This window comes from Anomaloglossus baeobatrachus, chromosome 9 (assembly GCF_048569485.1).
Source record: "Anomaloglossus baeobatrachus isolate aAnoBae1 chromosome 9, aAnoBae1.hap1, whole genome shotgun sequence".
Taxonomy (NCBI): domain Eukaryota; kingdom Metazoa; phylum Chordata; class Amphibia; order Anura; family Aromobatidae; genus Anomaloglossus; species Anomaloglossus baeobatrachus.
The window spans coordinates 17,302,523-17,316,490 of NC_134361.1; the positions used below are offsets into that span (position 1 = coordinate 17,302,523).

A 13,968-nucleotide genomic window follows, 5' to 3' on the forward strand; every position below is an offset into this window, starting at 1 on the left:
CACATGTCAACAGCAGGCTGCATGTCCCACGTACTACCGTGAGCTGCCTGCGAGGCCTAAACCTGCTCCCATGGCTGCAGCGTCTCCGGACTTGTCTCCCACAGCTGCAGCGTCTCCGGACTTGTCTCCCATGGCTGCAGCGTCTCCGGACTTGTCTCCCATGGCTGCAGCGTCTCCGGACTTGTCTACCACGGCTGCAGCGTCTCCGGACTTGTCTCCCACGGCTGCAGCATCTCCGGACTTGTCTCCTACGGCTGCAGCGTCTCCGGACTTGTCTCCCATGGCTGCAGCGTCTCCGGACTTGTCTCCCACGGCTGCAGCGTCTCCGGACTTGTCTCCCACGGCTGCAGCGTCTCCGGACTTGTCTCCCATGGCTGCAGCATCTCTGGACTTGTCTCCTACGGCTGCAGCGTCTCCGGACTTGTCTCCCATGGCTGCAGCGTCTCCGGACTTGTCTCCCATGGCTGCAGCATCTCTGGACTTGTCTCCCATGGCTGCAGCATCTCTGGACTTGTCTCCTACGGCTGCAGCGTCTCCGGACTTGTCTCCCATGGCTGCAGCGTCTCCGGACTTGTCTCCCATCGAGCACATCTGGATGTTATTGGTCGGTGATTACACAGGAGCTGCCAGCAGAGGATCTTGACGATTTGCACAAATGCATTCAGCGGCAGACCCTTCCTCAGACAACCATTATTAACCTCGGTGACAGCAGCCGAGGCTGGAAGTGCCGGATTTCTGATGGTATCAGATGAGGAATGAGTATCTGCCTGGATTTCTCAGCATTGAGTCTGAGTTCACGTATCCTGTAATCACCCGTGAGAATGGATCCTGCAGAGATCTGTTGGCAAAATTATTTCTGCCGGATCCGTTTTTAACATTAGAGTCTATGTAGAACAGATCCATTAACGGATTACTATTTATATTTCATTTGAAACGGATCCTATAAGAAAAAAGTGGATCCTTTACAAATTAAAGAAAAAGAGATGGATAAATAGCAATCTGTTAAAAATGTAAAAAAAAAACAAACGGATCCTGCAAAAATCAATATTTTCAATACGGACAAAAAAGTTATGGTTGCAGCACTTTTTTTGCCAACAGATCCGGTGTGACGGATGATTACCGGACATGTGAACTCAGACTTATCCCGACATAATCCACAACTCCATCTGCTGACATGTCCCCACCTGCGTCACTGCAGACCCTCATTATTGTGCGGCTCTGTATTCCTGCTTCTGTCATCTATGTAGTATAATTTGGATGTTTCTCACCTACTTTTACGCCTCCTACACGGCTGTTTCTGTTTCAGTTAATGACTGTGTTTCCACCTACATATGATATCTGATATAATTGTTCACTCATAAACCTGACTATAATGTTACAATCTGAGCTCAGACATGCCAGAAATCTCCCCAGGCGATTGATCGGCCGACATTAGTCTAATGTGTATGGGATCTTTACTAAGCAGCCTCAAAGCGTTGTACAGCACTGTGTACACTATCAGCTGATATAACTTCTCTGCTGGAGATTATAATGTGAGTGTAGTGACACATATACTGTATATTTATATCCGCACACATATATATAAATGCCCCGGCCGCTCTGTCTCCGGCATAGTAGCAGCATAATGCTATTAATACTCCTCTCTGCCGAGCTGAGAACAGGGATTCCCTCTGACGTCACTGCTTGGTAACCAGATAAACATAGCAAAGACAACACCTTATATGGCTATGTACGTCACAGGAACTCCGGGGTGGGCGGAGCCGCCCGCAGTGTCCTCTAGGTCCTCGGGTCCGAGCTCCCAGGGCATCTTCAGGGCTGAGAGTCGGCGAGTGCAGGCGGGGGGCTCCGGAGCGCGGCACGGACGAGTTTGGGGGCGCTGGGTGCTGTGAATGTGAAGATATCGGCCAAAGAGTAGGTGACGTGTGCAGAGGGGGGCGGGTTCCGCCGGTATAAATAGCTGCAAGCTCAGAGTTTCATTCATAAATCTGAGGGAAAGCGGAGCGCGAGGACGGAGCTGCTGCCCGCAACTGTACTACACCACGGCCGCTGGGGGCGCCCTGCCCGGACTACTGCATCCGAGGACTTACTATCTACACACAGGAGATCCCATCATTCACTACCTGTGCTCACAAGATCCCCACACAGGAAGAGATCCCATCTTTGATTGTCTGCGATCGGGAGATCCCCCCACAGGAAGAGATCCCATCATTGATTGTCTGTGATCAGGAGATCCCCCCCCCACAGGAAGAGATCCCATCATTGATTGTCTGTGCTCAGGAGATCCCCCCACGTGAAGAGATCCCTTCATTGATTGCCTGTGCTCAGGAGATCCCCCCCACGTGAAGAGATCCCTTCATTGATTGTCTGTGCTCAGGAGATCCCATCACGGATGCCAATACAGGAGAGATCCCATCATTGATTATCAGTGCTCAGTAGATCCCATCACTGATCCCTTAAGAGGAGGAGATCCCATCACTGATCCAAATACAGGAGTGATCCCATAATTGATTATCTGTGCTCAGGATATCCCATCACTGATCTCTTAACAGGAGGAGATCACATCATTGATTATCTGTGCTCAGGAGATCCCAACACAGGAAGAGAACCCATCATTTATTATCTGTACAGAGGCGATCCCACCACTGGTCCATTAACAGGAGGAGATCCCATCATTGATTCTTTAACAGGAGGAGATCCCATCATTGATTCTTTAACAGGAGGAGATCCCAGCACTGATCCCAATACAGGAGGAGATCCCATCACAGATCTCTACAAAAGATCCAGTCACTTCTTATTTTAACGCAAAAGTCTGATAAAGATCTATCATTGATCCTTAAAACAATCTTGAGAAGATTTTCATCTTGTTTTATTTACAAAGGATCCCATCACGGAGATCTACACAGGAGAGAATCCCACTATTTATCTTTACAAATACCTAAGGAAATCCCCACATTCCTTTCTCTAGTGGAGATCCAGCGCTGACCTGCACTAGAAATCCCACCATTCATCTCTCCGAAAGAGGAAATCCCATCACTGATCCCTACTTAAGAATGAAGAGATCCCACAGCTGATCCCTACAGAACGTTAGAAGATCTCATTGCTGATCCCTGCAGAAGTGAAGAAGACAAAACAGCGGATACCTGCACAGGACTGGACACATCCACAGCGGATCCCTGCTCCACACACGGAGATCCCCGGACCCTCGGGATCTATTGTTTTGACTTTGAGGCCGCAGCTCCGGACCCCGGGGGGACATGTACCAGGGATACGACTCCTCCAGCTCCTCCCCCTCGGCTGAGTCTCAGTATCTGTCGTCCGTGGATTCGTTTGGGAGTCCATCCACGGCTACTGCCCCACAGGTGAGTGTGACGTCACAGCGCAGGGGCGGAGTCATAGAGCGAGTGCGCGCCGCGGTCATCTCACGGGTCACGTGATCACCCTGGAGCCAAAACTCACAGACCTCAGGCAGGACAGGAGTGCAAGGAGGAGACAGCAGGCAGGACAGGAATGCAAGGAGGAGACAGCAGGCAGGACAGGAATGCAAGGAGGAGACAGCAGGCAGGACAGGAATGCAAGGAGGAGACAGCAGGCAGGACAGGAATGCAAGGAGGGAGGAGACAGCAGGCAGGACAGGGGTGCAAGGAGCAGACAGCAGGCAGGACAGGGGTGCAAGGAGGAGACAGCAGGCAGGACAGGAGTGTAAGGAAGAGACAGCAGGCAGGACAGGAGTGCAAGGAGGAGACAGCAGGCAGGACAGGAATCCACTGAGGAGACAGCAGGCAGGACAGGAGTGCAAGGAGGAGACAGCAGGCAGGACAGGAGTGCAAGGAGGAGACAGCAGGCAGGACAGGAGTGCAAGGAGGAGACAGCAGGCAGGACAGGAGTGCAAGGAGGAGACAGCAGGCAGGACAGGAGTGCAAGGAGGAGACAGCAGGCAGGACAGGAGTGCAAGGAGGAGACAGCAGGCAGGACAGGAGTGCAAGGAGGAGACAGCAGGCAGGACAGGAGTGCAAGGAGGAGACAGCAGGCCGGACAGGAGTGCAAGGAGGAGACAGCAGGCAGGACAGGAGTGTAAGGAGGAGACAGCAGGCAGGACAGGAGTGCAAGGAGGAGACAGCAGGCAGGACAGGAGTGCAAGGAGGAGACAGCAGGCAGGACAGGAGTGCAAGGAGGAGACAGCAGGCAGGACAGGAGTGCAAGGAGGAGACAGCAGGCAGGACAGGAGTGCAAGGAGGAGACAGCAGGCAGGACAGGAGTGCAAGGAGGAGACAGCAGGCAGGACAGGAGTGCAAGGAGGAGACAGCAGGCAGGACAGGAGTGCAAGGAGGAGACAGCAGGCAGGACAGGAGTGCAAGGAGGAGACAGCAGGCAGGACAGGAGTGCAAGGAGGAGACAGCAGGCAGGACAGGAGTGCAAGGAGGAGACAGCAGGCAGGACAGGAGTGCAAGGAGGAGACAGCAGGCAGGACAGGAGTGCAAGGAGGAGACAGCAGGCAGGACAGAGGACAGGAGTGCAAGGAGGAGACAGCAGGCAGGACAGGAGTGCAAGGAGGAGACAGCAGGCAGGACAGAGGACAGGAGTGCAAGGAGGAGACAGCAGGCAGGACAGGAGTGCAAGGAGGAGACAGCAGGCAGGACAGGAGTGCAAGGAGGAGACAGCAGGCAGGACAGGAGTGCAAGGAGGAGACAGCAGGCAGGACAGGAGTGCAAGGAGGAGACAGCAGGCCGGACAGGAGTGCAAGGAGGAGACAGCAGGCAGGACAGGAGCTATGTTCCCACAATCGGGATCTGTTCAGTTTAGACACTGCACATTTCAGCTCCATAGTTTACTTGCGTATTTCCATTGCGTTTTTAACGCTCTTTTTTTTTTTTTGTCTGGTGTCATTCTTTAAATAAAGCTGTTTTGTTTTTGAAACTTCCTTGTATTGACATGATTAGGTGCGGATTACATGCCTGTTTGATGCGTTTCTGCTGCGTAAATGCACCAAAAATGCATGTCTTTTGTGCATCTGATGAAAGTCTATGGGGGAAATCCGCGCAGAAAACTGAGCGTCCCCGCAAGAGAAACTGACATGCTGCGAATTGGAAGCCCGCGCCACAGATGCTGCACAACACAGCGTTATAAAGGAGCCCGAGCCCCGGGGAGGGCAGAGGATGGCGGGAAGCCCGAGCCCCGGGGAGGGCAGAGGATGGCGGGAAGCCCGAGCCCCGGGGAGGGCAGAGGATGGCGGGGAGCCCGAGCCCCGGGTAGGGCAGAGGACGGCGGGGAGGGCAGAGGACGGCGGGGAGGGCAGAGGATGGCGGGGAGCCCGAGCCCCGGGGAGGGCAGAGGATGGCAAAGGACGAGCCCGCGCCCCAGGGATACCAGAGGACGGCGGGGGGTCCCGCACCCTGGCCATTGTAGAGGACGGCGGGGGTCCCGCACCCTGGCCATTGTAGAGGACGGCGGGGGCCCGGGGAGTCTGGAGCTCCCTCGTTGCTGTATTGTTGGAAGTGGATGATTGTCTTTCTCTGGCTGCTGAGTACTACAGGTCCTAGAGCGCGTGTACGCTGGGACTTGTAGTACTTTGTGTGGACGAGCTCTGCCCCAGACACACAGAAGCTGCCACTGCCACTTGTCAATCATAGCTCTGGTGGGCGGAGCTGACGAGCAGTGACGCCGGCGTGCTATTTTGGAACGCAGCGTCGATAGAGCGCAGGGACGTAACTGGCGCTGCTGACGTCAAGAACCCAAGAGGCGGGGCTATGTGAAAACCGCGCCGCCCACATCAGCGTGTTCTCTACAGGGAATCCTTCCTGATATAGTAATGAACCGGACATAGAAAGAACAGGAGCGCTGACACATACCGGCGGGAAGGGAGAGGAGCTGCAGCAGAGGGGGCTCCAATTGTGCAGGGGTGGATCAGTGAGAAGATGCACCAGAGTCGGAACCTGTGCAGGGGTGGATCAGTGAGAAGATGCACCAGAGGGGGGCAGATGTGGATCAGTGAGAAGATTCACCAGAGGAGACTGCACCTGTGCAGTGTGTAGATCAGTGAGAAGATGCACCAGAGGGGGCACCTGCGCATGGGGTGGATCAGTGAGAAGATGCACCAGAGGGGGGCGCCTGTGCAGGGGTGGATCAGTGAGAAGATGCACCAGAGGAGACTGCACCTGTGCAGGGGGTGGATCAGTGAAAAGATGCACCAGAGGGGGCAGCACCTGTGCAGGAGGTGGATCAGTGAGAAGATGCACAAGAGGGGGCTATAAACTGTGCATAGGGTGGATCAGTAAGATGAATCAGAGAGGGCTAATCTGTTCAGGGGGTGGCTCATTGAGGAGATGCACCAGAGCGGGCTGCACCTGTGCAGGGTGTGGATCAGTCAGAAGATGCACCATAGGTGGCTGCACCTGTGCAGGGGGTGGATAAGTGAGAAGATGCACAAGAAGGGGCTATAAACAGTGCATCGGGTGGATCAGTGAGATCAGTCAGAAGGGACTACACCTGTGCAGAGGGTGGATCAGTAAGGAGATGCATCAGAGGGGACTGAACCTGTGCAGGAGGTGGATAAGTGAGAAGATGCACAAGAGGGGCTATAAACTGTGCATGGATGGGTCAGTGACATTAATCAGAGGAGACTGCACCTCCACTTGGGGTGGATCAGTGGCAAAAAATGCACCAGACGGAAGTGCACCTGTGCAGGGGGGTGGATTAGTGAGAAGATGGTTCGGGGCTGCAACTGTGCAGAGGGTGGATTAGTGAGAAGATGGACCAGAGGGGGATATAACCTGTGCAGGGGGTGGATCAGAGAGACGATGCACCAGAAGCAGCTTCACCTGTGCAGGAGATGGATCAGTGTGAAGATGCACCAGAGGTGGCTGCACCTGTGCCGGGGGTGGATCAGTGAGATGAATCAGAGGTGGATTAATGAGATGAATTAGAGGGGGCTGTCACCTGTGCAGGGGATGGATTAGTAAGAAGATGCACCAGAGGGGGCTGCACCTGTGCAGGAGGGGGTGGATCAGTGAGAAGATGACCTGGGGAAGGGGGTATTATATTACTGATCACTGAGAAAATGCGAGGGGATGTTACTCTAGGGGGGGGCAGCAGTGGTCAGATGCTTCGCAGATGGGATGTTGCCGGTGCCTCTCCTCTCCGTTATCCCAGCCAAACGCTCACACATCTACACACCCCACGTGCCACGGGACCGGGCTCCATTCATGTGTAAGATCCACAGACTCTCACTCAGCAGTGTTTGGTTAATATTACTTGGTGTAAAGAGCAATGTGCAAAAGTATCTGCCCCCGTGCTGATGTGCGCAGCGTGTAATGTTTGCTGTGGAACTAGATGCTGCTATTCCAGAAGCATAAAGTATTGTCAGAACCTAAAGTAGGAAAACTCCCAGAGTGTGCGGATAGTGGAGGAAACCCCCATCAGCGGCAGAGGAGAAGATGGTCAGGTCGTAGGAAGCCGAGAGGACCTGTAACAATCTGCTCCAATCTGGTGCTCGGCTCAGGACGGCCACGGAAAACTGCTGGGGTTAAGAGCAACCAGGAGGCCACTTCACAGGCAATATGGGGGTAGCAGAATTTTTGGAGAGGGGTGCAAAAACATTTTGCAACTCTTAATTTCCTTGACTTCTTCACCTCTCTTCCATCCCCTTTTCTTCCTCTTTCCAATTCTTTTTCCTCTCTTCTCCATTTCCTCTTCTTCCTTTTTTTCTACATTCTCTCTTCCCCCTCTTTACTTCTTTCTTCCCCGTCTTTCCTATTCTTTTTCCTCTCTTCTCCATTTCCTCTTTTTCCTCTTTTGTTCTTTCTTCCTCTCCATTCTTTTTTCCTCTCTTCTCCATGCTCTTTTCTTTCTTCCTCTACTCTCCATTCTCAATTGGTTCTTTCTTCCCCCTCTTTCCTTCTCCCTCTTTCTTCTCTCTTTTTTTTCTTCTCTGCCATCCTTTTATCCTCTCTCCTCCATGCTCTTTTCTTTCTTCCCCTACTCTCCATTCTCACTTGATTCTCTCTTCTCCCTCTTTCTTTCTTCTCTGCCATCCTTTTTTTTCCTCTCTCCTCCATGCTCTTTTCTTTCTTCCCTTACTTTCCATTCTCACTTGATTCTTTCTCTCCCCTCTTTCCTTCTTTCTCCCCCCTCTTTCCTTCTTTCTCCCCCATTCTTGTTTCCTCTCTTCTCCATGCTATTTTCTTTCTTCCTCTACTCTCCATTCTCACTTGATTCTCTCTTCTCCCTCTTTCTTTCTTCTCTGCCATCCTTTTTTTTTCCTCTCTCCTCCATGCTCTTTTCTTTCTTCCCTTACTTTCCATTCTCACTTGATTCTTTCTTCCCCCTCTTTCCTTCTTTCCTCCCCCCCATTCTTGTTTCCTCTCTTCTCCGTGCTATTTTTTTTCTTTCTCTATTCTCCCTTCTCACTTGATTCTCTCTTCTCCCTCTTTCCTTCTTTATTCTCCCTCTTTCCTTCTTTCTTCTCCCTCTCCCCCCCCCATTCTTGTTTCTTCTCTTCTCCATGCTATTTTCTTTCATACTCTACTCTTCATTCTCACTTGATTCTCTCTTCTCCCTCTTTCTTCTCCCTCTTTCTTCTCCCTTTCCTTCTTTCTTCCCTAGGCAATTACCAGTCTTGCGGCGCTCCTGCTACCAATGGTTTAACATATTGGATGATTTTTGGTCATATGACTGGACCAATATACAAATAAGTAAATAGATATTTTATTTGTACATTAAAATATGGTTAATTATAATTCACACTTTAAGTTTGGAGAGCGTGCAGCTATCTGGAAAGAGAAACTACCCTCAGATTGGCGCCGCGTTTGTCTCTCTCTATCTTCCCCTGTCTCCAGGGTATTTTTTTCTCTTCTTTCTTCCATGCCATTCTTTTTTCCCTCTCTCCTCCATGCTCTTTCTTTCTTCCTCTACGCTGCATTTTCACTTGATTCTCTCTTCTTCCTCTCTCCTTCATTCTTTTTCCTTTTGCCCTTCATGCTCCTTTTTTTCTTTCCCCCTTTTCTTTTTCACTCCCCATCTTGTTAGCTTTCTCTCTCCTCCATCCTCTCTTTTCCATTCCCTTATCGTTACTTTTTGTCTCCACCATTTTTAGCCGTCTCTTCCATGAGTGTGAATATCTCTGTCTCTCTCTTTGCCAGGAGTGTGTGGCCCTATGTGATGTCCCCTCCTCCTTTGTGCCCACTGTTACTGCCATCACAAGTAGCCAGGACCTCCAGTGGCTGGTCACTCCTGCACTTATCTCCTCCATGGCTCAATCCCAGCCAACACCAGGACCATCTATTGACCCATATGACTTGCCAGGCCCCAGCTATGCCTCACCCTCTGGGTCATCATATGGCACAACACAGCCTGCGGCTTCTTCTTCAGGACAGGAGGATACCCGCCCGACTAGACCCAGAAAAAGACCTCGAGAAGAATCGGTAAGTTCCAATATGCAGATGGAGATGGATGCCACCCATAGTCGTATGACCCTTCTCACCAGACGTTCTTCTCTCTGTACAGTTGACCGCGGAGGAAGAGGAGAAGAGGCGAGTCCGGCGAGAAAGGAACAAATTAGCTGCCGCCAAGTGCAGGAACAGGAGAAGAGAGCTGACCGACAGATTACAAAATGTAAGAGGTGGTCCTTGAAGGGCTCGTCCATTTCTTCACCACATTCAGTCTCTCCACTTCTGGAGAATTAAATATCTGTTGGGCTGATGTTCTTACCTGACCGAGAATTATCTTCACTGATACATAGTAACAAGTGATCAGCAGTGTGAGAAGGACTAGGCCTAGCTCCTGAATGTAAACTATTATCTGTTGAAGATACGGGATGAAGGAAGGGGGCAATTACTTTTTCCACACAGGGAAGGGGAAGATTTAATACGTTAGATATTAGTTGTGACCAGCCTGTTCTTGTCTTCTTTATTTTTTGTGACTGCACAGATACTAGGAAGTAGCACAGAGGGCACTTACTTTTTCACAAGACTGTAGACTGTGACCTGGTGACCACAGAGGGGGCAGGTGTTGAGTTGGGTAGGGTGGGGGACATCTGCATCCTTAGAGCTTATATAACCTTTATAATTCCTGCCTAGAGGAGGGCTAGCTGTTCATTTCTCATGTGACCTCCTTCCATCTTGCAGGAGACGGACCTCTTGGAAGAGGAAAAGTCCAACCTTGAGGCAGAGATTGATGAGTTGCGCAGACAGAAGGAACAGCTGGAATTTGCTCTTCTTTCCCATCGGTCTGGATGCAAAGTGCCCTATGAGGACCCTGACCTGCCACATACTGAGCCAGCCGCATCCTTCCCCCACAGTGGACTGCTGCCTTCATTCCCCCCCCAGTCGGAGGTATCATTCCCTGTCTGTTTGCCCCCACTACCGGACTCGGACTGCACCACCAGCGCTGGATCTTACACATCTTCATTTGTGTTCACCTCCCCAGAGGGAGGAGCGTGTGGAAGCCGGTACCAGCGGAGCAGCGGAAGCGAGCGCTCCTCCTCCGACTCGCTCAGCTCCCCCTCACTTCTGGCCCTCTGAAACATAACCTCTCGTTCCCTCCGCTCCTAGCCCTCTGAGAGACAACCTCCCGCTCCCTCCGCTCCTGGCCCTCTGAGACACAGCCTCCCTCTCTCTCTGCTCCTGGACCTCTGAGACACAACCTCCCTCTCCCTCCGCTTCTGGCCCTCTGAGACACAGCCTCCCTCTCCCTCCGCTTCTGGCCCTCTGAGACACAACCTCCCTCCGCTCCTGGCCCTCTGAGAGACAACCTCCCTCTCCCTCCGCTTCTGGCCCTCTGAGACACAACCTCCCTCCGCTCCTGGCCCTCTGAGACACAACCTCCCGCTCCCTCCACTACTGGCCCTGTGAGACACAACCTCCCGCTCCCTCCACTCCTGGCCCTGTGAGACACAACCTCCCGCTCCCTCCACTCCTGGCCCTGTGAGACACAACCTCCCGCTCCCTCTGCTCCTGGCCCTGTGAGACACAACCTCCCGCTCCCTCCACTCCTGGCCCTGTGAGACACAACCTCCCGCTCCCTCCACTCCTGGCCCTGTGAGACACAACCTCCCGCTCCCTCTGCTCCTGGCCCTCTAGGACATTGCCCCCTTCTGATCTTCATTTAATTCCTTATAGTTGTGATTGTCCTGCTCCTTGCGTTCCCATAATGCATTGCGCCTGATGTCCCCCCTTGTCTCTTAGGTGGAGGCTCCGCATTAGAAGCTCTTGCTCCCCTGTACTGAGGGCTCTTTAGCTGCTGTTTCCTTCTCTTCCCTCATTTTTCATTGCCTCTCATCCTCCTTCTTCCCCGGATGTGTGCGGGGGGCTGAGCGCTGTCACGAAGATCTCGCCGTCTACATTCCGAAACAAAACTGCTGCCAATCATCCCGGGACCAGGATCTCTGGACGAGAAGCCGTGACCACTGCTGTGAGATGGGGTGTTTTGGGGAGGGCGCGGGATGAGCCCCATACGGAGGGCAGCGTTTTATCTTTCTCCCTGCCAGGGACGCTGCTGCCACTGCCGAACCTTCCTACCCTTTCAAGCAGAAGTCTGTAAAGTATTTGCCCCTCTCCTCTGTGAGTGTTATGTATTTCTGACTCCTACTTGTGAAAGAGAGAGTGGAGACCGGTCCTGTTCAGATGGAAGGTTCTTCATTTGTAATGGCCATTTGGACACTCTTGTGGACAGCGCCCTCTGCATTTCAGCAAACGTCCTTGTGATGTGCGGCGCGGTCTATAGGTGACAATCCCATATATGATGAAACTGTATGTCGGTGTATACACCGCAGGGTCGTCCATGTACAGAGCTGCACCGTGCACGCCTGTGTATATAGATATTTCAGAATATATTTTTGATGCTTTATATATTTTTATATATAGAAGTATTTATATACACATCTATATATTACAGCGCTGGATCCAGTCCTGACAATATGAGGAGTCCCCCTCCTTCCCTGAGTCCACGCACCAGGTGCAGCCATCTTTCTGCACAGAGGAGGGCGTCAGCAAAACAGAAGAAAAACTGAAGTCCCTTAAATATGTGAAAACCGCGCTGGAATCTCTTCCTCCTCTGCGGAGATCTGGGCATTCTGAAGTCCTAGGCCCGAAGCCTGAGGCCGCACAACTGAGAGAATTTGACGACCGCACGGCCTGTCGGTTGCAGTGTTGTCAGTGACTCCATGTTGTGTCCACATCACCACCCACGTTCTGCCTGAGACACTGAGCGGACTTTTATGTGGACGGTGATGAGTGCCTCTTACTTTTTGGGCCTGGATCTTCCAGTGATCAGATTTCATCAGAGATGATAGAAATGAGGGACTGGTTCTCACGTTGGTGCCCGATTTGCTCTGAGTCCTCCTATCCTATCCATATTGTCAGTGGTGGCTACAGCATAGAGGACACTGTCCACTGTGTCACCACCGTCCATGTGGGCAGCATATGAGGACCAGCTACTGGGCCAAGAGAAGCCGCTGGATGCCTGCGGACCCTCACTGAGGAGCATGTTTATTGTCGGGGCCCCTCCTGCCTGCACCTTCCCATAAAGAGGCAGACACTGCCCGTCACAAAGGGGGTGACAGCGGAGGGGCTGTTCTGTGTATAGTCCCTGTGTTAGTGCTGTAATTTTTAGAGGATTATATTATATATTATATCTATTTTTTGACTTCAATATAATTTGTCTTTATGAAGCGGTGACAAATAAACTGCAGTAAACACAAGTCTCTGCCTCATTCTTGTGTCAACTCTGCCTTCTCGGCTTATCTGACTAAGGAACATAGATGTTTCTGAGCTTTGTGCCTCTGAGGGCTGATTTCTGCATGATTGAGGATCTTGTATCCGTACGGCGGGATTCCTGGCATTGTGGATAAAGATCTGGTCCTGTAAGGTCCCGACACACAGGCACTTGGAAAGAGTGTCCCCCGTGTTAGGCTCACCTGGTGAAATGGATCCACTCACCAGATCAAGGTGAACACACGAACCAAGGGAGAAGGCACAGCGGCAAAGACCAGAACAACGGGACACACTAGAAGCTACAGAGCCAGGAGTGTAGACTAACACAGGAAAGCAGATGAAGGGTTGACAGAATGTAGCAGATGATGCGTTAACCAGCAGGTCTGTGGAGCAGTAAATGTAAATGATAGAAACTACAGGAGTTTTCAGAGATGATTGCAGCATAATGTGAATAGTTTCTAAATAACAGTTCTTAATACTGAAAACAAACAATGGGTTAATCACCGAGTCTGAGCAGCAGTAGATACAGTTTGTAGAAACCACAGAAGATTGATTGCAGCCGAAAGAGAAGATTGGGGCAAAATCAAGGACAAACAGCAACTGAATGTAACACTGAATACTCAGACACCGTGTCTAAGTGGACTTCAATAATATCAGGGAGAGATGCCGAGCAACTTGTGAAACCTGGCATGGAACACACCATACGATTTATCATATCATACGCGGCCATAGTGTAAGGAAGCGGAGCCTGATTTGGAGTCAAGACGGGGTGTAAAAGTACCCCCCTCCCCCATTCATTTAGATCTTCTCCCAGAAGACTTGGATGCCTGGCATGACGGCTTTAGAGCAAGATTGGACCCTTAATGTCCTTCTTGATAACTAACATCTCCTCAAGACGGTATCCCCTCCAGTCTATCAAGTAGTAGAGGTTTCCATGAACTTTCAGCATTTGTCTGATCTCGTATTCTGTTTCTGGATCAGAGGCAAAAGCATAAACTGAGTTGACTATCAGGGTGAATTTGTTGAGAATCAGAGGACGCAGTAACGAGATATGAAAGGCATTAGAAATTTTTAATGTGGAAAGTAGATTCAGACAAAGTGATGGAATTAACTGGCTAAACAATTTATGATCCGATGAACTTAAAAGCAACGTATTTGCACCAAGTCATTCAATGGTTGTTTTTAATGGAAAGTCAAACCTTATCTCTGGGAGACATGTTGGGAACAGGTCAATGGTGTCTGTCAGCACTCTTCTTTGCTTTAC

General features: G+C 51.3%; 1 protein-coding gene across 4 annotated transcripts; it reads left to right on the plus strand.

The window, feature by feature from the left end:
- The first annotated feature begins 1,907 nt into the window (after positions 1-1,907).
- Positions 1,908-12,683, plus strand: FOSB (FosB proto-oncogene, AP-1 transcription factor subunit). Of its 4 annotated transcripts, XM_075323106.1 has the most exons (5): positions 7,213-7,548; positions 9,135-9,416; positions 9,499-9,606; positions 10,119-10,325; positions 10,420-12,683. In XM_075323106.1, the coding sequence occupies exons 1-5, from the start codon at positions 7,327-7,329 to the stop codon at positions 10,519-10,521; spliced, it is 921 nt and encodes a 306-aa protein (XP_075179221.1). In that variant the 5' UTR covers positions 7,213-7,326; the 3' UTR covers positions 10,522-12,683. The 4 variants fall into 4 exon arrangements, with proteins under 4 accessions (XP_075179222.1, XP_075179224.1, XP_075179221.1 ...); XM_075323107.1 differs by lacking the exon at positions 7,213-7,548 and adding an exon at positions 1,908-3,359 and having other exon boundaries at positions 10,119-12,683; XM_075323109.1 differs by lacking the exon at positions 7,213-7,548 and adding an exon at positions 5,346-7,203 and having other exon boundaries at positions 10,119-12,683.
- The last annotated feature ends 1,285 nt before the right edge of the window (positions 12,684-13,968 follow it).